Raw genomic sequence first — 26,582 nt, forward strand, 5'->3', positions numbered from 1 at the left:
TATTCTTGCCCCTTATTCGTACTCCGTGGCAGAAGCATTGTGACATTGTAAACGGTGGTATTTTTTTATCAATTGCGGTTAGCTTTACGCCTGACCACCCACCTAGGTGAAGTATTATTTTAGCTAGCCATTCAGCTGTGCTGTCGTCTTTTCAGGCGGCAATGAGCAGCCCTGGCGCCTCCTACATCATTGCCTCTTGGATCTCAATCAGCGGTTTCGGATAGCAACTCAGGTCGCTGACAGGTCTTATTGCTTGTGACTTCGGAACAGTTGACCGTTCCAGTTGTTTGGTCGGGGATGCTCGGCTTGGTATTTTCGACGGCTGGTCCTCTAGTGGCGTTCGCTCAGCGCTTGTGCGTTTGCTGTTTGCTGCTGGCTTCTGGTCAGATTTTCAGCTGGGACTCGGATTTCTTGTCTTACGATTCCTGCTCCACTCAGTCGCTGTCTTCTTGTCGTTTCTTGTGCCAGGATGTCCTAGTCCTAGAGAGAAGGACTATCTTCCCTTCTTCGTTCCGCGGTCCTTCTGGTGGAGGGATGGTCGTCGAACCGCATGTATTCGGCGAAGAGCGTTAATTTTATCCGAGGGCCTGCCGGAAATGACGTCGAAAGAGTCTAGTTTTGTATATTTTCCTTTAAAAATTTTACGAAATCTTTGTAAAATACGTATCTTTGAATTTATAAAAAGTTTGAGTAAAATATTTAATTTTTTATGTGAAAAAAATTATTGATATAACCAAAACTGCACTGAATAACGAGTTAGCAACTCTTTTCATACAAGATTAGACTAGTTTGCATTAAAATGCTAACTTTATTTGCAATTACAATTGGTTATAAAAATTCAAAATTTTTCGATAAAGCACGTACGTTCTAATGATTTAATCGGACGAACGTGCAAATGTATTCAATTCATTATCAAAATGCTCTCTAACCATATACATTAACCCTTAAATTTTATAAACTTTTCTACCAAAATATGTATGTAAATAAAGTTATACCGCTAAGGGCATATTTATATTATATTTGCGTTTTTTAGATATACATATTTTTTTATTTTAAACAACGATTTTTTCAACTTAAAATTATAAAAATTCATATTTATAATTATTGTTCATATTTTTTCAATTAAAAAATAGGGAATGTAATTTTACACATTGAGGAAAATAAATTAGAATATACTTGTATACTTGCTACATGTGCATTCTTCAATTACATACATACATATGTACAAATTTTCTCATATCGTATATTTCTTGAGTACTTTTCAAAAACCTATGCAAATACATATTCATAAGCCCAAACTGCAAATTTCGTACATTAAATAATACTATGAACTATGTGCTAAAAGCGGTGTGATTGGTTTATCTCTCTGGCGCGTTTCTTTGAGCTTTTGCGCCTCCTTTTCTCCATATAAATCAAGATGTCTGCCATGATACCAAACCAAAATGTCGAAGATGACACCGATCGACGTAAGCGCTGCAATGAAACATTTTTGTCGCACTAAGTACATATACACATACATATGTGGGTTAGGGTGTCGTTATTTCCGAAGAAGACTTTTTTGAGATCAAAAAATCCCATGTTAAATATATATGGAAAAGCAAAAAGAATGGATTAAATTGAAAATAAAGAGCTTGTTTACATCCGGTCCTTTTTGTAGGTGAAAACTGAAACGTCAGGAGCAGTTTGCAAAAAAAAAACATGAAAAACTAGAAAAATTTGTCAACATTAATTTTCGAGGCTATAAAACCCTTGACAGGTGCTTCTTTATAGTATAAAAGGGTAAAAAAAAAGAAATTTATTCTGATTTTGATGGGTCAGTCTGTATGGCAGCTATAATCTCCAGTAGGCCGATCTGAATATTATGTTCGGAAATTTTAGCAATGGGCTGCATGATAATCTATGATAAATATCATGAAGATACGCATTCAAATAAAAAAGTTTTCCATACAAGCATTTGGTTCCGGATATAAATGTTCGATATCTGCGGTTTTGACCAATCAGCAGCTTTTTGATGAGAACGATTTCAAAACGATATCTCAAAAATTAAGAGACTACTTCGCGTATATATGTATGTATATACAGACGAACAGGCCGACATGGTTAAATTGACTCAGCTGATCATTTAAATATATATTTTATAGGGTATCTGACGTTTCCTACTGCGTAAACATGACAAGCTTAATACACCCCGTCCAGGGTATAAAAATCAATTTGATAAATAACGGACACCCTAACGTAAGTATACCTCAAACTTTCACACTTACACAACGCCAATATATTTACATAGTACCGGAATTTCGTCTGATCGTACAATTGGCAATTGCCTCTGCCGTGGCAAGTCTCCGTCCACACAAGGCAAGTTGAATCTATTATACGTCCAAATATAATGGGGCCCGGTATAAGTGCAAGCAAACTAATCATCATGAGAGAAAGACCTTGTGCGAAAGATTTATCCTTGGTGGCAACGGCGCGAAAGTTCACCAATAGATTGCCAATGCGACCAGAAGAGCCGAACCAATTGACAACCATCGATGCAATAGTGAAACTATAAAAGGCCACAGAACAGCCCTTCAAGCAAACACCTGGTGTGAGTATATCGGAGAGTGTGCTCACAGAACGGCTGGCGCGTGCGAGCAGTTCATCTGCAGTTGTTGTTAGTTTTGGTGTTGTTGTCCATGTGCTTGATGTTGTTGGTATGGTGATGTCATCGTTATTTAGTATCGCAGTGGGTACTAGTACCGGCGTTTCTGTTTTGGATATACCATTGATAATTTGTAAGCTTTCCTGTGAAAGTGGTTGTTGCTGTTTCGTGCTTAAGTCACTTAGAAAGCTGGGAGTGGTAGACGTGTAGGCGACAGTACTCGTAAAGACGGGGTTCAAAACATCAATGCAGGAGCAATTCGAAAATGTCTGTAAGTAAAGATTTTTTTAAAGAGTATTGCACACACGTCCGTTCCGGTTACTTAAACCCAACTGTCGTAGGAACGGTCGAAAATGACTTCTTTACTTATGTGTGTATATGTGGGTTTAAGTAATCGGAACGGACCCGAATTCTTATCCGGCCAAGGACAGCCAACTCGACACCATGCCCCGAAATTAGTTCAGGAATACTTTCAGTCGCTACCACAACAACAGTACATTATCGTAATTTTGTATTCAAACTTGCTTTTCAATGCCGCAATTGTAGGGGTTTTTAATGGACGCTGTCCAATAAGTGTCCGTGCGGTAAGGCTAAAAATCTTGTCGGAGGCTAGTTGTCAAAGTCGTATGGAGGTGGGTGAGTTGGAAACAGTCCAGCACTTGCTTCTGCATTGTACAGTCTTTTCAAAACTGAAATATCTCGGTAGACTTACCTTCGCCAAACCAATAGACCTAGGCGAAGCTGTCATTTGTGATTTTGTCGATTTTTAAATGTCTTAAGATCTATTATATAGAAGTTTTAGGTATAACAACGGCTCGGCATTCTAAACTGTCCAGGGAGATCCTTGTTACAATCAACCTTTTAACCTAATCTAATCTAACCTGCTGCTCAATACCATAATTATGTATATGAACTTAGATGTATTATCTGTGCCTCTTATTCGAGTTTTCCATTAATAAAATTCTTCAAAAACTCACCTTCTCTTTGGCGTCCCAAGTTTTACAGCCCGCGTGACATGCAGAGAAAAATGTTGTGTCACTGGCCTCGTGACAGACCGGCGAATATGCCACATTATCGCAGCTACAATTTTTATTACATTGATTGGTGAAGTTATAGCTGTGGGAAAATGCAAAAAAAGCAACAACAAATAATTAAAAAAAGTTAAATCGAAAATTAATTTACCTACTTTCCACCGTTCTGCAGAGATATCGTATCACCGCAATACATAAAAATATATGAGGTTTGCCCCAAAATATACACACATCCCACTATAACATTCCACATTAGTACTTTGCTCGGCGATGGATGTTTCTTCGATATAACGATGCCGGATCCAATGAGTCCAATCACCATGCCAATTATCGATATTGGTCCCACCACAACCGTGGCGGTTTGTGCGGTTCTATGGAATTGCACCTCCATATATTTGGACAGGAATGTCATGTAGCCAGCAGCACCCAAAATATAGAAGACACCCGATATGATGTTATATATAAGCAATTTGTTGCGCAACAAACGCATCAGGGCCTTCGGAAAATCTGTTGCAAGAATGTACATCAGAGCTTATTAATGATCAAATTAGCTATTTATTTACATTTACGACAAACCTTTAAGTTTCGGAAAGTCGTCCGCGTCAACCGCAGCTGCTGCGTTTGCATCCAGCGCAGCTGTAAGAGATAGCGTGCTGCCTAACGATATGCCATCTTCCTTCTTAAGCTGCTCTAAACGCATCATCCGTGGCAAGTGTGAGTTGTAGTGTTCCGATTTCTTTTTCGGCAATTGTTTGGGAAAGAGTCCGATTAGACCAGAGAAGAGCACCATTAAAGTGCCCAATATCATCCAACCAAACCACCAGGCACCCAACCAGCGTGGATCTTTATTGTCGATTAATGGCTTTTTGAAGGGATCAATATACATATTTAAGGAAATGTAACCTGAAATTATAGTAAAGATCGAACAAATTATATATTCAAAATGGGGAAATGCTATATATTCTTGAGAGTAACTGTGATCGTGTGTAAAATGAAAAATAAGGATAGGAAGAGAGACTTGAGAATTCGACAGGCATCAGTTTGTTAATTTAACAGGCTATCTTTATATTTTTTAGAAGGCTAAAATTGAGGTTGACACCAAATTATTATTACTGGTACGGTAAAATATTAAAAATAATTATCAGATAACCGTTAGTTAATTAGAGCTTACCCAAAAAGAAACCCACGATCGGTCCGATCATTCTAAGTGCCATGGCCACGGCCAACATGAGCGGCGTATTTCTCTCTTTCGTATTATCATCAAGATACGTTTGACCCAGCGAATAATACAAGGTATTGCCAACGCCTAACACGAATTGTGAGAGGAAAATCAAGACCAACGGTACAATGGACAGAAATGACTCGCATTCTTGTGATGATTTCACTAGACCGCACAATTCTTGCGAACTTCGTATGGACGCGTTCTAAAACGAAATTATGACAATGACAAATTAGTAAACAATGGCATAGTTACTTATAAACATGTTTATTATTGTGCAGCGCATATTAGAATATATACTAAATATTTACTTACGATAACATTGTGTGTTCATATTCAGACGTGGGAAGCTGTAGCTCAAGACAGCAGTGGGACGTCCTATAAAACTCAAAATATTCCCTATCTATTAAATTTAGTGATTAAATAAGAATACTTTTAATGACTACAGTGATCTGCACTTCGAATATAAGACGTTAAAGTAACTAACCCCTCCTTTTTAAAACAAGTAGAGTGATCTAGAAGTTTTAAACGGAGTGCGAACGATTTCGAATTCTAAACATTGTTTTTGAATTTAGGAATAGAATCAGCACTTAGTACTGCCTACCGACACGATTTCTATTAGGAAAAAAATGTCCTATATGCGTCGAAACAGAATTCGAATCCGGTTTATGGGTAATGATGCCACTTTAGCAATGGAACCGTCAGAATCAAGAGCATGCATAAACAACTTTCTGATTTGACGAGATATATTTGCGAAATTCGGCATCGGTTATTGTCTAAGGACTGGCCAGGCACGATACCTGCTTTACTTATATAGAGCCATCTGGCAGCCAGCTTCACTTGAAGTCGCGTTATGACAACTAAAACAAATCACATCGCGGCGTGAGAGTCACCTAAGCACTGAGAAGGCACGATACCTGCTTTACTTATATAGAGCCATCTGGCAGCCAGCTTCACTTGAAGTAGCGTTGTGACAACTAAAACAAATCACATCGCGGCGTGAGAGTCACCTAAGTACTGACAAGGCACGGTGCCTGCTTTTCTTATATAGAGCCAACTGGCAGTCAGCTTCACTTGAAGTCGCGTTGTGACAACTAAAACGAATCACATCGCGGCGTGAGAGTCACCTAAGCACTGAGAAGGCACGGTGCCTGCTTTTCTTATATAGAGCCATCTGGCAGTCAGCTTCACTTGAAGTCGCTTTGTGACAACTGAAACAAATCACATCGCGGCGTGAGAGTCACCTAAGTACTGACAAGGCACGATGCCTGCTTTTCTTATATAGAGCCAGCTGCTAGCCAGCTTCACTTGAAGTCGCGTTGTGACAACTAAAACAAATCACATCGCGGCGTTAGAGTCACCTAAGTACTGACAAGGCACGGTGCCTGCTTTTCTTATATAGAGCCAACTGGCAGTCAGCTTCACTTGAAGTCGCTTTGTGACAACTAAAACAAATCACATCGTGGCGCGACAGTCAAATAAGCACTGACAAGGCACGGTGTCTGCTTTTCTTATATAGAGCCAGCTGCCAGAAGCCCAGCATTTCAGATCACATAAACACATCATTTGACAACAGATCAACGTAACAGATCACTTAACAGAGTCATACGGATACTAGCCAGCCGTTCTGGCACCTTTTCTTATATAGAGCCAGCTGCCAGCCAGCTTCACTTGAAATCGCGTTGTGACAACTGAAACAAATCACATCGCGGCGCGGCAGTCAAATAAGCACTGGCCAGGCACGGTGTCTGCTTTTCTTATATAGAGCCAGCTGCCAGCCAGCTTCACTTGAAGTGGCGTTGTGACAACTAAAACAAATCACATCGCGGCGTGAGAGTCACCTAAGCACTGGCCAGGCACGGTGCCTGCTTTTCTTATATAGAGCCAGCTTCATATATTGTTTATATACATATTCGACGGATCCAAATCAAGTTCGTATAAGAGAAACTTTTTTAGTTGATAAGATATGTTCATGAAATTTGGTACAGATTATTGTCAAAGACAAAGCTAGAACATTCGAACATATTGTTCAGTTCGTATCGCTATAGCATATAGTTGCAATACAAAGTGGCCATTCAAAATCAAGATAGAGTTCACTTTATTCGCTTCTCTAATATAGGAGAACCTGTAAAAGGTAACAGAACTTCCGTGTGGACGAAGCTAACTTTTTTCTTGTTTTTAGTTCAAATATGTATATTATTTTTGTTAGATCTCAAGCACATTTCTTTGTCCATAAGTGTAAGTTTGTATGCACTTTTGTTTGTGTATAGTACTTCTGAGCTTAGCGCTCAGTAAATTTTAATTCGGACGACTTAAATTGAACTAAATTATTGTGTACACCAAACACGCACGCCCACACACAAAGTATATATATGGAAATATAGCACACACACATATAAAAGTTGATACGATAACATGGAATGTACTAATTTTGTTCACCTACAACCAATGAGAATGAACTTGTCATATTTAACGTTAAGTTGGACGACGACTGCTCTTGTAAATATTCCGCGGTGAGATGTAGCGCGCCATCGCCAGCGCCATAAATGAAATGTGGCAGAGCTAATATATAACAGGATAGGCCACAAAACACGATGCCCCAAGCGATCCAACGTGGGCGATTTCGTTGACCCCCAATATAGCTGAGTATAAGCGAGAGCAGGATTTGCGATATTTCATTGCCGCTCAAGATAATACCTAATAAACGGTAAAGAAAAATAGTGTGAAATGGAAAAACATAATATATATTAATATATGTATATGCATGTATGTACATATGTATAAGGCATAAACTAGAAAATAACGCAAATAATGTAGCTATTATAATAGCACGGGGCAACAAAAAAAACATCTTTGGTTTTCTGTTTTCATGCTCAAATTCTGCTTTTAGGCACTGAAAACACAGGAATTTCTAATTTTGGATCTTAGAATTTGATTTTACATACGAGAAAGTCCATTAAAACAGAAAAGAAATACGAAAAAAACCCTACAGGAGAGTAGAGAGTCCATATGAACATAAAAGAAATAAGAAAAAAGCACTACAACAACAAAGTTTATTCAAATAAAAGTGATTTCTTAATTTTTCCTGTAGGAGAAACTGAAATTTCACAAAAGTCCGAAAATTGTGTTGATCGGTGTAGCTAGTTTGCTTTTAATTCCTAATTCTTAAAATAGCAAATTCGTTAATTAAGCAAGCCTTTTATATAAGTATGTACGTATATAATTGCACTAACCGACTGATCACAAGGGAGTCTTCAACACTAACTACCTAAGTGTGTGCACATAGGAAGGAATAGGAATTTAAGTCTATATATTTTAGAAATTAGTGAGGAAATATGAAGCATTGAAAGTACGATGCTCGTAACAACCCGTTTATGACTTCAAAGTGTCATTGCACAAAAAAACTCAAAATTTTTCAATTGAAATATATAAATAACAAAACCTTTGTAATTCTTTTTAAAATTCAAAAAAAAATTTACATATTTCAATAGTGCCAAACACAAGAAATATCTCCGAAGTCATCACCATTTCCGTTTGGTTGCTCATACGCACTGTATACTGCCTTAAATTTATACTTCAATACGCATATTTTGTTACATGTTTGTATGTATGTATCACTAGTCGCTTAGAATTCGAATATTTACCTGTTGTTTGGCTAGGAATCTTGAAGCGTTTCTCTATTGTTGTTAATGTGACGACGAAATACATATAGGACATGGCTTGAATGGTGCCCAGTAGCCCATAGACCATCATAAATGACTTTGTTGTTGCGTAGCGTTGCATCCAAGCGGGATGCCATCTGGCTAAACCGCATAAGTAGTCACCGGGTCGTTGACGCAGTTGCGCTTCCGCCATTTCGAGTACTCAGCATTAAGTTGTTGACGCTACAAAAGTTGCGACTGTTCAATGAATAACAGTTATTAAAGGAAACATTGAAAATTACCATATAAACTTTCCATAAAATTATAAAAATCATGAATTTCTACATTTTAGACGCATAACGGATTATACGAAATATTTGTCTAGCAGCGTTAAGAACCGAACTGATAAGATTACTCTATATTTCTGATCGATATGAGGTTTTACGCTTAATAAAATTGATTGAAGGATTGTAAAAAAATTTTGACGGTCATTGTTGTTACCAGAAATAGCAATAAATGAAATATTATAATATAATCTAATGATTGGCTATACGCAGTTCTAACCTACAAATGTGAAGCATACCTAATTTGTAAGAAAACATTAAGTTATTTAATATTTGTTAACGGCAAGTTAATTAACAACACTTAAATTATTTCTAGTAGTTTTTGAAGACAGTTATCAGCTTTATATACATACGTAGAGAATAAATCGTCACCTAAACTGCAAAATAACGTAAAGTCAATTTTCATAAGTTTACAGGCGAAGGAAAAACGATATAATAGAAACCACTAATATTGAAACGAAATTTGAGTTTTGGTTATAAAGTGGTTATATGTTGGTTATATACTGGTTATATAGTGGTTATATATTTGTTATAATTGATAGCGGAAGCTTTAAATTCGATGTAATATGATGTAGTGAATCTTAAGCAACAAAAAACTAACTTTAAATTTTTTTGATGATACGTTGTTTTGCATTTTAAGTGACGACATGTAGTTTACACAATACATGTAAACGAACATATACTTTTATGTATATATGTACATATATAAGTACACAACAGTTCCTCTATGAGCGCAAATAATCGTTGTGATACTATTGATCGACAAGTTACGTATTTATCTTTCATGGACTCCAGATCGTGCGTTATCAAACATTCCATTTCATTAGGCTTATTCAGCGTTAGTCTGGCAATTCTTATACGGTACTTGTTAGTTGCTGACTTATATGCTTAAATTTTTTATTTTAATTTCTTTTAGTATTTATTTATTAAGTAGCAGAAGTGGATCTCATATAAGTAAACGATAAGATCTGAACATCGAGCTTTTAATATTATTTATGTTCAATTCTGCACACGTCCGCTTCGTGGGGAGAAAACTGGGTGAGTGAGCCGCGTTGCACTTTGTTTCATGACATTGACTTCCCTTCCATGCCCCAATGACGCCTGTTTACAATGCATATTATGTTGCAGAGCGGGTCACTCGATTGTTTTCTAATACTTTTAATTTTAAGTATGTAATATCTGCAAAAGATCGAAGAAGTTTTTTTACTATATATCACCGATTCAGCTTCAGTAAAAGGTTGAAATTTGTCCTCATTTTTTGCTTATTGAGCTTGCGAATAAGGATAGTGCGACGTTTACATTTGCGAATAAGGTGCGTAAAACCCTAATTATGACTTGGAAACTAAATTTTTATTACTGACAAGCCGATATTTATTAAAATATTAGATATGCGTTTACTTTAAAAATAATATTTTCATGGACATTTGAAAGCATCAAGATTTGCATCAAATTTCGGCAACAAAAAAATGTGTGTTTTGTAGAGCTGTGTAATTTTTATTTCTCATACATAAATATGTATGTATTTTTCAGCCTTTCAGCAAACACCGCTCAAGTTTAATGATCTTCGATTATAGACATATATATTTATATTACTACATTAAATATGTACGGTAGAATATAACAATTAACGCTTATCACCTTAAGGTTACTTGCAGGCGACTTTTTTACACATTTCATAAGCAAAGATGTATATACAAAAGTATATATATGTATATACATATATATTAATACATATGCATTTGGGTGGGTCAAAAAAAAAGTTTTTCTTTCGCTTGATGCCCTGAAAAATAAGTAAGTTCTAAGACACCACTACGAAAGTCTCTTCATAATGAGCTCTTAATTTTAGGGGGATGGATTCCGCCTTATAGATTACTACTTTTTCTGACAATCAGAAAATGTATATCTCGTTTCTAACTACTTAAAAAAATATATCGGTTCATAGCGTCTGTTGGAAAATTAGTGTTCTACAAAGTTACATATTTCTTACGATTCTTTCGTAAACCCAACCCATTAAAAGATATTGACGGTTAAAGTTTGATTAATTTAAGGCAAATTTATTTTTTCACACGAATTTTCTATGTAAATGGAAAAAAAAATCAACATAAATCAAAAAATTCATAGTTTTTGTAGAAATTTATTGCTCCAAAAAAGTTTTCACTTATTTTGTTTTTTAGTTTATTTTATTACGTTTTTTTCAATATTTTTTTTCGTTGATTTTTGGCGATGGATAGCTCATAATTTAATCGAAGTTTCATGATTGAAGAGATTTTCATAGAGGTGTCTAAGAATCCATTTTCCAGACTACCAAGCGAAAAAATTATTCTTTTTTTCCACCCTACTATATACACATATAGCGACATACATTATGAAATAATGTACCAAAAAGACGCCTGTTGATAATCGATGTATGTATATACATTTCTATGTATATTTACATATGTACAGATATATTTGGAATTCATGTAGATATGTATTTCATACAGGTATGCTTATCTTGAAAGTCTTTTGCGATAAAATAGTTTTTACGAAATACAGAAGACGCCAAATTTCGGCTAATTTTGGCTAACTTTGGCCATTTTAGGCGCCATTGTGCAGTAGTTGACACAAAAATGTGTTCCAAAGTTCCCCACAAAAGCAAAAGGTGTAATATTAATTCAAATATTATAGCAATATCAACGCTGCATGCGCAAATTTCCGCTATTTTTGTCAAATATTTCCAGTTTTGAAAACTATTATTTCTGTTTATTTTACTATCATTTCGTTTTGAAGTGCAATAACTAAGACGAATCGTGCTACAAGTAGTTCATGCTTAAGATATCAAAATGTAAATTTTAATAGAAAATTATTAAATATTAAAATTTTTAATTTTTTGTTACAAAAAAATTTTTTTTTAAGCCGAAGTCGTCAGTAGCCCACGCTTTAACTTAGTGAATTAATTATTTATAATTATCTCACTTGTAAATAAATAAATAAATATATAAATATTTTCCGCTGTTAACTGTTTATTTTTTGTATATAACTTTTTTGAGCCACACAAGCCTTAAAAACCCTTTATGCACTCCGTATGCTCCGCCATATTTTGGACTTTGTTCCTTTCAAACTGATTTTTTTTATAAATATGCACTGTATATAAATTGTTTAAACTTTCTCTTTTTTACATTGAATAATATTATTTTTTGCAACAGCAGTGCAAATAATTTCAATTAACTGCACAAAGTTTTATTGCTTATACCTTTATAACACTTTTCGTTTCCTGTAAATTCGTTTTCACGGCTTTCTTGTTAATTCAGCCGCTTGTTCACTATGAAATGTTCGTATTTTCCAAACACGTTCCACGTCGTCCACCTGCGCTCATTTACTGAAAGTCATTGAGTAATTTTTTTATTTAGCCTGAATAGTGTGAAAATAATATTGTTGCTGTTTATTATCAATTATTTATTGTATTTATCGCTTATTTATAATCTTATCAACAAATTGGGCCTTCACTCGTAATTTGGAGAGCCGAATCGAAATTTACAAGTATGAGCGCACACTTAACAATTTAGCAATACTAATTACAGTTACTATTCTTACGTATTGCAATACTTAGCGCTTTCACATGTAACGGAAAAGTATTGAATATTATATGTTTCACGTCAAATATTTAAATAATTTATTAAGAAAACAATAAAAAATGCCGATTTTCCAACATAATTTTCTTTTTGTATTTTAATTTTGCATAGTTAGTTTACACAAAGCAAGTGTCCATACTATAATTTATTACGCTTTACAATTTCTGCGATTAAATTGAGCAAAAGTTCCGTTGATATCGGCTTGGCGTGCCGAAATACACTGATTTCCACAACTGGGCCACATTCAAATCCGCGCCACTCATTGCATTCTATTAATCATAATTGCGTTGTGATTGAATACAAGCTTCATTATTTGAATGACAATAATGAGAGATATGATGCGCTTGAATGTATTACGATGAGTGTGTGTATGTACTCACACATAGACTCGGATTCGAGGAGATGTTTGCTTGGTGTGTTTGATATCAGCGATGGCTACGTCATGGTCCTCTACAAGTGCCGACAGAACGGAAGAGAAAGTCGCTGTGATAGCGATTACACATACATATGTATAATACCGAATGTGCTTATAACATACATACGTACGTATATTTACAACAATGATAATATTATATAATAATGTGACGTTGTTCATTTTTCAACAATATTCTCCTTATTCTGCCTTAACTACTTACATTTATATAACTTTAACGATAATGGACTAGATTACATAGAATTGCAAAATAATAACTTAACTGTTATACTTTTGTAATGTAGATGTGTCAATGCCATTTGACATAGATGCCTTGTAGGAAAACCCGAAGAGAATTACAATATATTTCTTTATTTACTGCAAGCGAATTTGCTATTTAACCACTAAGGTATTAATTGCTATATCTTCTATAAGAGTGTATAGCTGCTGGCGTACGCCGATGATATTGATATCATTGGTCTCAACAACCGTACTGTTAGTCTGCTTTCTTCAGACTGGATACAGAAGGGAAGCAAATGGGTTTGGTAGTGAACGAGGGCAGGACGTAAAATCTCCTGTCATTAAATAAACAGTCGTCACACTCTTGACTTGGTTCCCACGTCACTGTTTACAAGCATAACTTCGTAAATAATTCCAACAGATGCTACTTTAGACTGAGTAGGCAATTGAGAAGTAACGTCCTCTCTCCTCCAAAAGACCAAACTCATTCCCGTCCTGCTATATGAGTCGGCGTTACGAGTTTTCGAGAGAACGGTTCTGTGGAAGATTTACGGTCCTTGGCACATTGGAAATGGGGAATTTCGCATTCGATGAAACGAATGTACGAGATATACGAAAACAGAGACAGCGGCTTCGCTGGCTAGGCCATGCCGTTCGAATGGTTGAAAATACTCTCGCTCTGAAAGTATTCGACGAAGTACCCGGCGCAGGAAGCAGAAGAACAGGAAGACCTCCTTTTCGTTGGAAAGACCAGGTGGAAAAGAACCTGGTTACGCTTGGAATCTCCGATTGGAGAACGACTGGCATGCTGTTGTAAACTCGTAAGAGATGTCTACGTCAATAAAGAAGAAGGAGAAAAGCCTTCAGACTTACTTTGATCTCGACATTCAAACGATCCAATAACTCAAAGTAATATTGTTTATTAATTGTTTTACCATGTTTGAGGTAGGCGAAGAAAATAATTCTATGTGGATAAAAAAAACCAGCTGAAATCTTGTTGTGCGATTATTGTCATTGTATAAGAGGTTATGTAATCCCCATTTGGATCTAAGGTAGAGCCAGGAGACGTGCTGTTTCGATGGGGCAAACCATAGGGAGAGGGGTGTTAGATGCGTGAGATTCGCTGGACATGCAAAGAGGTGTTTAGAATCCGGGAACTCATTGCACGCTGGATATATTTCGTATGTAGAAATCGATTCTGGAGAAATAAGTGTATAACCTGCTACAGTATCCAGAACGAAGTCGCGCAAGGATCACTCTAGATTCTCGTGGCAACTCGAGCTCTTCTGTGCAAGTGTTCAAGCGCAGACATCAAGATTAATGTTATAATAGTTCGAAGTGCACTATTTTAACACATTTGAAGCTTCGTCTGCGTTTCACAACATCTAGATGACCATATCGGAACGGCGTATTTTATGACCAGCCGACCGATTGCCTTATATCTTCTAACAACGTTTTTTGTCTTTTCGCCATGAACTGCCAGATAGCGACTCGAGGATTTTGGCAGTTATCGCGGTTGTATGAGGAGAGGATGAACATCGGCTGTCGAATGTAACACCTTTCAATTTGATCACAGACTATATCGACATCGTCAGTAATGTTCAGAATCTATCCATACCCTTTCGTCCAGCTCGAAAATTTGTTCGCTGCGGATTTAGTGCAGGAGAGGGTCAAGCTGCTTGTAGAGAAGAGGAGAGAAAAGTCGGGAGATAGCCGTTTACTTTCGAAGGCCGACTACTATGTTTTCGGGCGCATCGGATGACTTTCATCAAGCAACAACCATAAATTGAAGTGCCGAACGCACTCAAATGTGTAATGAAGTATTCATATTTCATCCGTTGCCGCAAGCCGGCACAGAAACATGTTCCTATTGCGTTTGATGAGTGCCGGATTGTCATTTGAAAGTAGAACACCTAAGTTTTTTGATCGATATTTAAAAAACACAGCAAAACTTTGTACGGTCGACCGAGTACATAGGCGGTATATACTTCTACACGTCCAGAGGTAATTCTGTTGCCTTCATGTTGGTCTGAAGATCCACCGCCAGTTCCAGCAAAAAGGACCATGTGCGATAGCCGATTTGATCTTCCACCTTAAACTAGATATTATAGAGACCACCAACAAATACATATGTATAATGAAACTGGACACCACAAATCGTTGACGATCTTTGTAAGTAGTTTTTAAATGAGTCAGAGTAATTTTTAAATTCAAGTATCAATGTTTCTTTCTTTATTTATTTTAATAAACAAAACAAATTTATATTTCTACATTCAACCAGTCAACAGCTTTGCTAAGCACTTCAATCTCTAACGTGTATGTAGAGATTACGTCCGGTTGTCGATTCGAACTTAGTTGGTGACTGCACACTCATCAGCATACCAATACCGACGGACAGAGCAGTGAGAAGGATGGCAGTGATAAAAATACCAGATATAATGGCAGGTGATGTGAAGGCTTCACATGTCCAGGCATCCTTAAACCTGAAATCACCAACACGTGTGTCTTTATCATATTGCAATTGCACCCTTTTTAATATAATTGCCTCCTTATCATTATGGAGTGATATTTTACCACATGAATACGATGAGGTTTGCGGTGCATATAGATCAGTTACGTAATATTGTGTTTCGTTGTATTTAAATGATTTTATCTCAAAGTAACCATTGCTAAGTAGTACACTGAAGGTCAGCGATGCATTTGTGTTATTCGCTTGAAATTCAACTGTTAAAATGGGATCCACGCCGGACACGTTCATGCTCTGCAAATATATAGTTTCTACTTCATCTGCCGTTTGCGTCTGAAATTCCGTGAAATAAAATGAAAGCTGATTGTGTTGGTGGAGGTGACCGATTGGTTCATCTGATTCGCCTTGGGTACCCAAGAACAAGTAGGCAACGTCTCCGCAGCCTGAGGCCTCCGTTATAGCTTTTATGACATCATCTGCAAAGCAAGTGCGCAGTATTTAGTACTAAATGTCCATTGAAAGACATCTAAAGTAAATAAGCTTCACAAGGATATTCCAACTTTTCAATTTCAATAAATAATAAAATAGTTTCCTTACCACAACTTCTCATTGGATTTTGCGCTCTGCTTAATACATCCAAAGAGATCGTATATAACGTCCCAACTCTACACGATAAAGGAGCATCCAAATTTCCTTCGTTGGTAGCCTTTAAATGTGCTGTGACATTTAGAGTTAAAAGAGCTTTTTCAGGTCTCTCAACATTAGCATAGAAGTATGCCTGTGTTTGTTGACTTAGATATGGGAAACAGCCTTCGCAACGGAAACTCTTTAAGGTTAGCTTTAATATTTGAATAATTTTAAATTGGAATTTTGAATAACTCTTCTTTAATTAGCAGCTTACCTTTTTATATAGAAAGGCTGCGACCATCTTCGTCTCCAGTAATGGTTTTATTTCGTTAATAAATTCATGTTGACTTATTCTTGGAAACACAGATTTCGGTTGGCTAAGGCGAAAAGTCGAAAATCAATATATCTGTATATACTTATAATATTTGTAACGCAACTCACACTTCAGCATGCCAAATCAAAACGGGTCCACAATGTGCTGCGGTCACAAGCACAGAAAGTACAAGAATTCTAATGAAATGCTTCTGCATTTTGAATATTACGTCCGATAAAATTGAATTGTGTTATGAAATTTGTAAAATTACACAAACGTTTTGACAATTAAATCAGTGCAAAACTGTCAACAATGCGAACCCAGTCGAACAATTTTGTGGAGTAAAATAGTTTGTGAGTCAAAAGTTACTCTTTTAATATTTGGATTTGAGTGAAATTCTAGAGAGCACAAGAAAAAGTGTTAATTCCTTTGAAATAAAGCTCTAATATCCTTCAAAAATTCAAAAACTTCCCTACAAAAACTTGATTTTCGTAAGTCACTTATATTCTATAGTGATACGATCTGAACAATTTCTACGGAAATAGCAACATTGTCATGCAAATTTGGTGAAGATATCTTATCAAAGAAAAAGCATTTCCATACAAGCACTTCAGTCTTTATGGCAGCTATACGCTACTATAGCGGTCCGATATTAGCGGTTCCGACAAATGAGTAGGTTCTTGTGGAGAAAAGGACGTATCTTAAAAGCCGGACAGACGGGAAGACAGACATAAATGTCTAAATCGACTAAGTTCGTCATGCTAATCATATACGAGGTGCATTCCAAAGTAAACAGGACTTAAAAAAAAACGGACAAAATTGTATTTTCGGCAAAATCAAATTATTTTATTCAAAATAGTCTCCTTCTGCTTCAATACAGCTTTTTGCACGGTCCAAAAGCATGTCGAACGAGTGTTTTAGTTCGTTGGCCGGTATGGCCGCCAGTGTGCCAGCCTCTACAATGAATTTTTCCGAAAAGGAAGAAGTCGCACGGTGCCATATCAGGTGAATACGGGGAGTGGTTAATGGTTAAAATGTGATTTTTGGTCAAATAATCGGTCACAAGATGTCCTTTTAATTTTGGATTCTGAGCAATTTTTAGTCGTCAGTCAATTTGTGCGGAACAAACCGTGCACACACCTTTCGTAAGCTCAACTGTTCGGTCAAAATGCGATAAATCGATGTTTTGGAGATGTTCAATTCCATTTCCATGGATTTAAATGATGATTTCGGCTGATTTTTGATGAATTCACGCACAGTTTCGATAGAATTTCCGGTGATCACGGATTTTGATTGGCCCACATGTTGATCGTCATTTATGTCCTGACGACGTTGAAACCACTCGTGCACTCTGCTACAGGATAGGCAATCATCGCCATAAACTTTGTTCGAAACTGACACTTAAAACGCAATAAATTCACTTCCAATCGATGGAATGTTATGAAATTCTCACTGGACAATCGATAAAGATAGCAGATTCTAACGCACCAGTTTACTTGTATATACATTTACCTTGTTATAGGGCGTGGCCACGACCACTTTTTAAAAATTGTTTGCCCACTGGTGCGATTCCTTGTGCCAAAATATAGTTTTATAGCTCAATTAAGTTACTCAAGTTACAGCTTGTACGGGCGGACGGAAGGACGGTCAGATAGACAGACAACCGGATTTCAACCGTTAGGTTAACAAAATTATAAAACTCTGTAGCAACAGCTTGCAAGAGTATAAAAAGAGTGAAAGTCAGTGAGTGATACTATTTTTCGATTCGAATCGATTGACCGGAGTTATACGATAGGAAAAATAGGTATTTTTCCATCTGTAAGTAAACTTAGGATCTTACTTCGGAACATAAATATCTTTAAGATACCATATAGAGAGTAAAATATGAAGAAATTAGTATATTATGACAAACCTATGACTTGACATCGAAATGTATATAAAGGGTGACTAAAGCAATGATGATTAATTCGATCTTATCGAAATAAAACTAAACTTTAATTGATCATAATCCGAAGATGATCTAAAGTTAAGGCTTTCCTTTAATGAATTTTTCAACCAACTTCTATCCTAAATACTCAGTGCTAAGTCTTCCTGATACATCGATTTCTATAGCATTGGCCTAATTCATACCAACGATTTCGAGATAAATTCTGTAAGATATTATATTTACTTATCGTTTATACGAGTATATAAGTACATCTCTCTCTTCTTTATTGTACGAAACTCTGAAGGTTAATTTCAAACAAAGGTACTAACCGATAAGAAAGATTGAGAGAAGGGGCAGCAGACAGGCATTAAGCGTGAAGAGCGAGCTGAGGAGAGCATCTCTTGAAAATTTAGACATAAATATTAAAGCATCTAAGCCCATCAGATCTGGATTGCCTAATTGCCAAAAAGAATTATCAGATATCGTATATATACTGCTTTGATCAAATTGAAAGGTGAAATTTGTCCATTTCATCTCCTTCAAAGTAATCTCTTCCCGCTGTAATACACTTATGCCAACGAATTTTCCAGTCATCATGGCACTTGCAAAAATCCTCCGTCGTGATGGCCATCATGTCCTCGGAGTGGTCATGTAAATTTGATGAATTACTAGAAGTTACATGAAGTAAATCAGGCGTATGGATGGTTGCGGCACGATATTAGTTGAAAATGTGGCGAAATTATCACGAATAACCAAAGCAGTATGAGATGGTGCATTATCGAACTTCCTTGTTCAACAAATTCAGACAAGTAAAAATCGAAGAATTCACTTTTAGAGCCTCACAAAATGAAGCGTATCTCAAATACTAATGAGTATTTCGATGTGAAATTTAGCATAGATGTCACTAACAGTACTACTAACTTACAGAAAAAAATATAACGATTCGAAAAACACGCGAAGTATAAATTAAAAATGCACCTTTCAATTTGATCACAGAGTTATATTATCATCAAAAACCAATCGTTTATGGACACAATGTTCGAATTTAAAAGTTTTGGACTCGGAATAAATAGAGAAATGCTTGAAAATCTTCCCACACCCCATTTCAACACCCACACTTAGGAGAAAGGATAATTTTGACGACTTTCTCCTCAAAAACCGGCGATTTGATTAACATTTTTATTTTTCTAAATTTCTGTGTAAGTCTAAATTTAAAATTTCTTGAATAAAAATGTGCTCCATGCGATTCTGCAAATTTCTGCATTTTTAGATTTTCTCTACGACCAGTAGTTTAGAAGTTATAAGCATTTTTGTATTCGCTTGTATACGGCGGCTACTTGCTGCATGCTTCTGGTCGCCTAGTAGAAATCTGAGATTTTGGCACCAAATTGAATGCAATTTTTCTGCAGCGAGGCGGATGCACCAAAAATTTGCGTGGGGCGTTGCATACGCAAAGGGGCCAAATTGGGAACCCGGAAGCGGGGCATACCCGCGGACCGGAAACCGGAACAAGCCACCGACCGGAAATGAAATAACGGTACCACACTTCCGGTCTGGGACCCAAACCGGAAGTCACAAACCGGAAGCGGATGTGCCGAAAGCGGAAGTTGTGGACCGGAAGCGAACATCTGCTCGGCCGGAAGCATGCACTACTTGTGGTTCGCAACTTCCGGTTCGGGTTCAAACCGGAAGTGTTGGACGTTAATCCATTTCCGCTCGGTGCTCAGCTCCGGTTTCCGGTCAGATATGTCCGTTTCCGGTTTGCAACTTCCGGTTTGGATGCCAGACCGGAAGTATGGTACCGTTATTTCATTTCCGCCCGGTGCTCAGTTCCGGTTTCCGGTCCGCGGGTATGCCCCGCTTCCGGGTTCCCAATTTGGCCCCTTTGCGTATGCAACGCCCCACGCAAATTTTTGGTGCATCCGCCTCGCTGCAGAAAAATTGCATTCAATTTGGTGCCAAAATCTCAGATTTCTACTAGGCGACCAGAAGCATGCAGCAAGTTGCCGCCGAATACAAGCGAATACAAAAATGCTTATAACTTCTAAACTACTGGTCGTAGAGAAAATCTAAAAATGCAGAAATTTGCAGAATCGCATGGAGCATATTTTTATTCAAGAAATTTTAAATTTAGACTTACACAGAAATTTAGAAAAATAAAAATGTGTCCCAAATCGCCCGTTTTTGAGGAGAAAGTCGTCAAAATTATCCTTTCTCCTAAGTGTGGGTGTTGAAATGGGGTGTGGGAAGATTTTCAAGCATTTCTCTATTTATTCCGAGTCCAAAACTTTTAAATTCGAACATTTTGTTCATTCCCAGAACACATACATATATTAAGTACATAGTATATGGGGGCCCGATTCAACCCATTTTTGACAGACAGACATACCATTATAAGAGAAGGATTATCCCTTAATTTCAGTTATATATGTGCATGTGTACTATATATCACATAATCCTGCTGAGCTGGAAACAGGAGTTATGATTTCAGGCTTTACAAAGGACTGTATATATTATATAGTTGCCTCCTATTTTGAGGATAATGCAATAAATTACATCCTACCAAGCACGGGCAATTAGATATAACTAATTTCAAAACTTTAGATCAGTGGAACACAAATTGATATATTGTCATCAATCGAAAAAGTTTGATAGGAATAAGTTGCATAAGCCATTTGAGAGAGAGGTACATTGCAACAAAAGCGAAAGCTCGATCATAATGCTTTTCAAATCAAAAAGCGAATTAAAGTAACTTCAGCTGATTTCCGGTTCGATTCCTTAGAGCAATTTGCAACAGTGTCAGTGCCAACTAGCTTCATACTCAACACGTTGCATTGTTTGGCAATACATACACACACACGCCGTTACGCTCCGAAGCAGTGAGAGCGACATTGCTTATCAAAAGCTGATAAACTGCATATACGCTGGGCTGCTTATCTGAAAACCGCCTGGCTCCGATAAGAAATGAAACCTGAGTGCGTAAGGCAGAATGACGGCGTATTCCACCTGCGCGAGAACCGCTGTATTAGTCATTTGCCTGCTTCGAATAACGACGAAAGTACAATAACGAAAATAAAAACACAATTTATACTGCTCCAATGTTAATAATTAATTGAAAAAATATAATTAAGTGCTTCAGCAATAATTTCATTTGAATATTTGCGTGTGTGTGAGTTTGTTTGAGATGTCTATTTTAGACTAAATACGATATCGAAAAAAATCAAGTGTAAATGAACAGATTAGAAAAGTCATATTTGCCTCATGCTTTGTTTTATATCAGACCTTTAGTAGATGCCTTCAGAATGACGGCGGGTGCACGCAGTTCGGACTTATCGCAAATAGCCGTGAACGCCAATAATATACCAAACGGTTAGCATTTGAATGAGTGTTCAATACTGCATTCATAAACTGTTATTGTGTTGTGAAATATGAAATGTTCATGTTTTTGGAGTTACCTTGTGTTTACGAGTGTGTAATCACCAATCTATGTTCTCTTCGCAGATAGTGTCGATTGTGGTGTAAAATTATGTGGCTGTTGTAATGGCCCCAGTTGCCTTAAATTGGCACGATTACGCATCTTTGTTGTAGTGTTGGCGTGTGCTGGTTCGATACAGGGTGCCTGTGAAACCTACTTTCGTATATCGGCAAAGGGAGCTGCACTTGAATATGAATATAATCCAATAATTGTCGGTAAGTCTTTTCATTTACTTTACCTTGACCTTCACATAAGAACATAGTCCGATGGAAGCTTGAAATTTCAAAAAACAAAAAAAAAAAACACTGTGATAAAAGATCAATTATGCCATCTTTAGGATGGAGTAAATTGTTGGATTTGATTTTTTTATTTTTTTAATTTTGTTTCGAATCTTTTAGTCCTAAATTGTAAAATATCTCAAGAACGTTGGGTCTAAAATTGAAAATCTTAATTTTTTGATTTCGGATTATCCAGCACCTATTTATGAAGCTTACTATTTTCGAGAGACTCCAGAGTAACTGCTGCCATTGCCATACTTTTTAATATTTTTTCAGAAAAAATCGACAGAACATTTCTCAAATATCAGACTTTAGCTGTTTTATTACAAAAATTATAAAAATGGGCCGTATTTTACACGAATTAACCTTTTAAGGTAATTAATTGGTTAGGAATTTTAGTTTTTTGTTATAACCTCTCTAATTTTAACAATACGATACCAATTTAAATGAAATTGTGCGGGCTTAAGCTCTGTTCGAACTATTTTTTTGAACGTATGTCTGTATATAATTTAAAGTTTTGACCATTATAAATTTGATATACAAAACGAAATTCCTCATATCAGTTAACGAACAGTTAATGGTGGCAAGCTGTTATCATATCTTTACAGTTAGTTCATTATCAATGAATGCAATCCAGTCATCGCTTCGTTTTGCGATCATATTATTAAACATATATACATATGTACACAAACATATATTGTTGTTGTGCACATTTATAGGTATTTATAGACAATTATAGGCGATGCGTAATCACAATAAGGTACATAGGAACTAATTCACTTCCGCCACACCTTTTGCTAAAATATTGACAAATAAGTCGATAGTTATATAATCCAGTAACATAATCCAACAGATTGTGCGCTTCCGAAGCGCATAAACCCATTTTTCATCAAAAAACCAGCCACTTTATTCTTTTTGCTAATTTATAGCTTAACGCATTAATCCATTAGACGCGCCAAGCTTTGCTCTTTCCAACGCCATCTCGTTCATCCAAATGGGTGCACAATTGCAGAAGTTATATAATATTAATAAAAATGTGTTTGATCCCTACTGGCTGCTTCTGGGTGCCTGGTAGATCGGCAGCAAATTTCCCATAAAATTTACATTTTTCTCGGCCGCTGTTTGCCGAAAGCTACCAAAATTTAGCATGCAGCTGCCTGGTATTTCTAGGCGCCTAACAGCGAACCGGCCATTGGAAATACTAAATTGAATTTTTCTCGGCCATTGGTGGACCGAACGACAAACTTTTCAATGCAGGATTGTATGCCTAGGCTCAGGATGCGAACTATTGGAATAAAAATTTTTCCATTACACTACCTGGCTTATCTGGATGCCTGAGTAGACAATGACTTACCTACTTAATCGAATTTTTTCGAGTTATCGGTAGACCAGTTGGTAAAAATTTAAATGCGTACTTGGAAAATACATATGTATATTTTTTCTGCTAAATTATCATTGAATGCTTTTCAGAGAAAGCTTTCCAAAAACAATTAGCTAGAAAGGAAGAAACCTAAGCTTAGCTCCTCTGTCAGAGGATAGGAAACTTTAACTACCTTCGCGTTCTACTACTGGATAGCTAGGCCACACCTTTTGCCACAGTCTTTATAGCCAGTTGTCTTTTAAGAAATTAGGAAAGTCAACCGCCGAAGACGGACTTAAATAAATATAAATTGAGTTATTTTACTTTATCCATTTTTGCTTCCAGATTGGCTCATTGTTAGCAGTGGCATATTTCAAGCCTTATTTGCTTTGATATTTGCACATTGGGCGCTTAAGACCCATTCAATAAAATGGCTATCAAGCACAATTATTACACAGTCGCTCGTCTGCGTCATCGCTGTTATACCAGCCATAATAGGCTTGTAAGTAAAAACTAAAACATAAAATCATTTCAAATCATGAATAACTATTGCTATACAATTAAATGTTTAGCTCCGACGGTGTGGTGGCACCCATCAGCAGCATAGCTACAAACCTCTGCAACATAACTCCATATCAGAAGAGCATACTCACCGTGCAACAAGCTCAGCTTAGCACGCTTATATTGCTTTTTGTGCTACAGTTCGCGCTTGGTTTTGCCAATTTGGCCTTCTACACAATCGGCACCACCTACTTGGATGACAATTCAGCTTCGATTGATAGTCCGGCTGTGATAGGGACCGCCTTGGCGGGACGCATATTAGGCCTACAAGTTGGCTCGTTTGTTGTGCTTGGTGTTGGCGCAACAACGCTTGGCTGGTGGTTGGGTTGGCTTATCTTAGCACCTTTAGTTTTGTTAAGCGGCATAGTACTGGGCTTATTTCCGAAACGTCTGCCGAAAACCGTTATACATCATGCAGCCCAACGCATTATTGAAGAGACGCAAACACGCACATTTGGCAGTCAATTCTCCACCTACATTGATGATGTCGGCTTTGGGCCCTCACTAAAACGTATATTCACCAATAAACTGCTCATGTGCAATCTCTTGGGCATAATGTTCATTTTCTCGGCTACTGTGAACTTTGAGTTGCAAGAGGAGTCATATTTGCAATCGCGCTTCTTTCTGCCATATAGCGAAGAGGATGGATTGTTGCAGGAATGGGAAGCGCGATTTGTGGCTTACTTCCTGAGGCCACCAGTGGCAGCGGTGGGCATTCTGGTGCTGGGACTTATTATCTCCAAACTGAAATTATCAGGCAGGTGCGTATGCTTTTCTTGTAGATATATTTGAATCCAATCATAACTCACTAATTATCGCCGACTGTTTTGCGCTTTTGCAGAGCCATAACTGCACTCAATATAGTTTTCGGTGTAACTTTGTTGGCGATTTTCATTGCGAATATATTTATCAAATGTGAGGTTGGTGATATTGCTGGCGTCACTCAGGGCAAGGTATTGCAGCCATTCTGTTCCAAACAGTGCACCGGCATTTGCAAGGCGACCACCTTCCAGCCCGTCTGCCCCGAAAACTCAACGGTCACTTATTTTTCGGCATGCTACGCTGGTTGCACACGCACTAACAGTATTAATAATGTTCTGGTAGGCATAAATGGCTGACCTCAGCAATCTTATCAAAAGCTTCAATACCTTAGTTGCCCAATTTGTCCACTTTCTCTTGTAGCTATATGAGGGCTGTACCTGCACATCCAACTATAATGCCGAACCGCAAGTAAATCTGCGTGCAACCGAAGGTGCTTGCAGTTACGTGAACTGTCAGCGAATGTTGATCGCTTTTCAGGTACTAAGTTTACTAGCTGCCGCTGTTCTGGGTTCCAGCACCATAGGCAAGGTCATAATTACTTTGCGCAGCGTGCTGCCGCAGGACAAGGCCTTGGCATTGGCAACGCAACTAACACTTTTCGGCATCTTCGCTTACATACCAGCGCACATCGGCTATCAAATGGTCACCAGTGAGTATTGGCTTTGTAAAATTTAATATAATTGATTCTTGATCTTTTCTGGTTTTTAGGATACACTTGCGTCTACTGGACACCGGAGTACAAGCGTTGCCTGCTGCGCGCGACGCCCAAACATGGCAATATTTTAAATATCATTTCAGCATGTCTCATTTTAGTTGGTATTCTATTCGATTTATTAGTTTTTATTTTCGTAAAAGGTCTCAACATATATAACTGTAAAGTTACCGATCCGAATTATTCACCTTCACTCTACTCCCCCATACCACGTGAGGATCCCCATGCAGCAGCTGTACCACAAGCTGTAGGCGGCAGTCCTGTGACTACACAAACTGATGCTTCACCAATGCAACGCCGCGATGCACAATCCGTCCGTTCTGCACCAAAATCTGAGGGTGTCAGCGTCTTTCGCAATCCCAGCTCACTGACCGATTCATCGGTGGGTGAGAATAGTTTACAAGAGCATCATAGTAATGGTATTACGTATGCCCAAGTCGTCTTCCCACCGGATAAACATAAAGTCGATGATGGCACCACCAGTCCCAAACGCATGGCTGTGCGTGCTGATGTGCCCCTGCATCATCTCTCTGCGCATGACGTCCGTGCGCAACTGGGAAATCTCAAATCATTTAATCAGGAAAGTAATGACGATAACGAAATTGTTAAAGATGTGCAACCGGAAATCGAGGAAAAGGTACCGTTAACACTAAATATCGCTGCCGCCAATGAGCAAGCGCCAACGAAGCCTATAACACCGACAGCAGGCGTTAAAGTGCTACCACCAATCGCGCCGAAGCCCAAGAAAATGACAACAGCTCCTATAGAAACGGATTTGGATAAAATTGAAGCGCTACCGGCAAGACCTTTAAGTCCGGAGACAGATTTCTAATTTTTCATTAAATATCTTGTATTGAATACAGAAGAAGAAACAAATCAGCACAAATATTTTCAAATTTTA

The 26,582-nt window shown here is 37.4% G+C and overlaps 3 protein-coding genes across 9 annotated transcripts; 1 reads left to right on the forward strand and 2 right to left on the reverse strand.

Annotated features, from left to right (window-relative positions):
• Positions 1-1,073: 1,073 nt before the first annotated feature.
• LOC120768303 (solute carrier organic anion transporter family member 74D) lies at positions 1,074-12,697 on the reverse strand. 7 transcript variants are annotated; one of them, XM_040094935.1, is made up of 10 exons: positions 12,627-12,697; positions 12,109-12,266; positions 8,536-8,790; positions 7,335-7,588; positions 4,844-5,096; positions 4,249-4,575; positions 3,828-4,179; positions 3,619-3,757; positions 2,265-2,910; positions 1,325-1,473 (listed from the first exon to the last, which is right to left on the reverse strand). In XM_040094935.1, the coding sequence occupies exons 3-10, from the start codon at positions 8,744-8,746 to the stop codon at positions 1,325-1,327; spliced, it is 2,331 nt and encodes a 776-aa protein (XP_039950869.1). In that variant the 5' UTR covers positions 8,747-8,790; positions 12,109-12,266; positions 12,627-12,697. The 7 variants fall into 7 exon arrangements, with proteins under 7 accessions (XP_039950872.1, XP_039950869.1, XP_039950868.1 ...); XM_040094934.1 differs by having other exon boundaries at positions 12,109-12,234; positions 12,450-12,689; XM_040094933.1 differs by having other exon boundaries at positions 12,450-12,689.
• A 2,744-nt stretch (positions 12,698-15,441) lies between these two features.
• LOC120769646 (V-type proton ATPase subunit S1-like) lies at positions 15,442-16,763 on the reverse strand. Its single transcript, XM_040096751.1, has 4 exons — positions 16,675-16,763; positions 16,508-16,610; positions 16,204-16,444; positions 15,442-16,082 (listed from the first exon to the last, which is right to left on the reverse strand). The coding sequence occupies exons 1-4, from the start codon at positions 16,761-16,763 to the stop codon at positions 15,442-15,444; spliced, it is 1,074 nt and encodes a 357-aa protein (XP_039952685.1).
• A 4,879-nt stretch (positions 16,764-21,642) lies between these two features.
• LOC120769569 (solute carrier organic anion transporter family member 1A1) lies at positions 21,643-26,582 on the forward strand. The gene is made up of 7 exons (XM_040096623.1): positions 21,643-21,842; positions 21,975-22,163; positions 23,932-24,088; positions 24,159-24,908; positions 24,989-25,247; positions 25,330-25,618; positions 25,678-26,582. The coding sequence occupies exons 1-7, from the start codon at positions 21,704-21,706 to the stop codon at positions 26,511-26,513; spliced, it is 2,619 nt and encodes an 872-aa protein (XP_039952557.1). The 5' UTR covers positions 21,643-21,703; the 3' UTR covers positions 26,514-26,582.

This window comes from Bactrocera tryoni, chromosome 2 (assembly GCF_016617805.1).
Source record: "Bactrocera tryoni isolate S06 chromosome 2, CSIRO_BtryS06_freeze2, whole genome shotgun sequence".
Lineage (NCBI taxonomy): Eukaryota > Metazoa > Arthropoda > Insecta > Diptera > Tephritidae > Bactrocera > Bactrocera tryoni.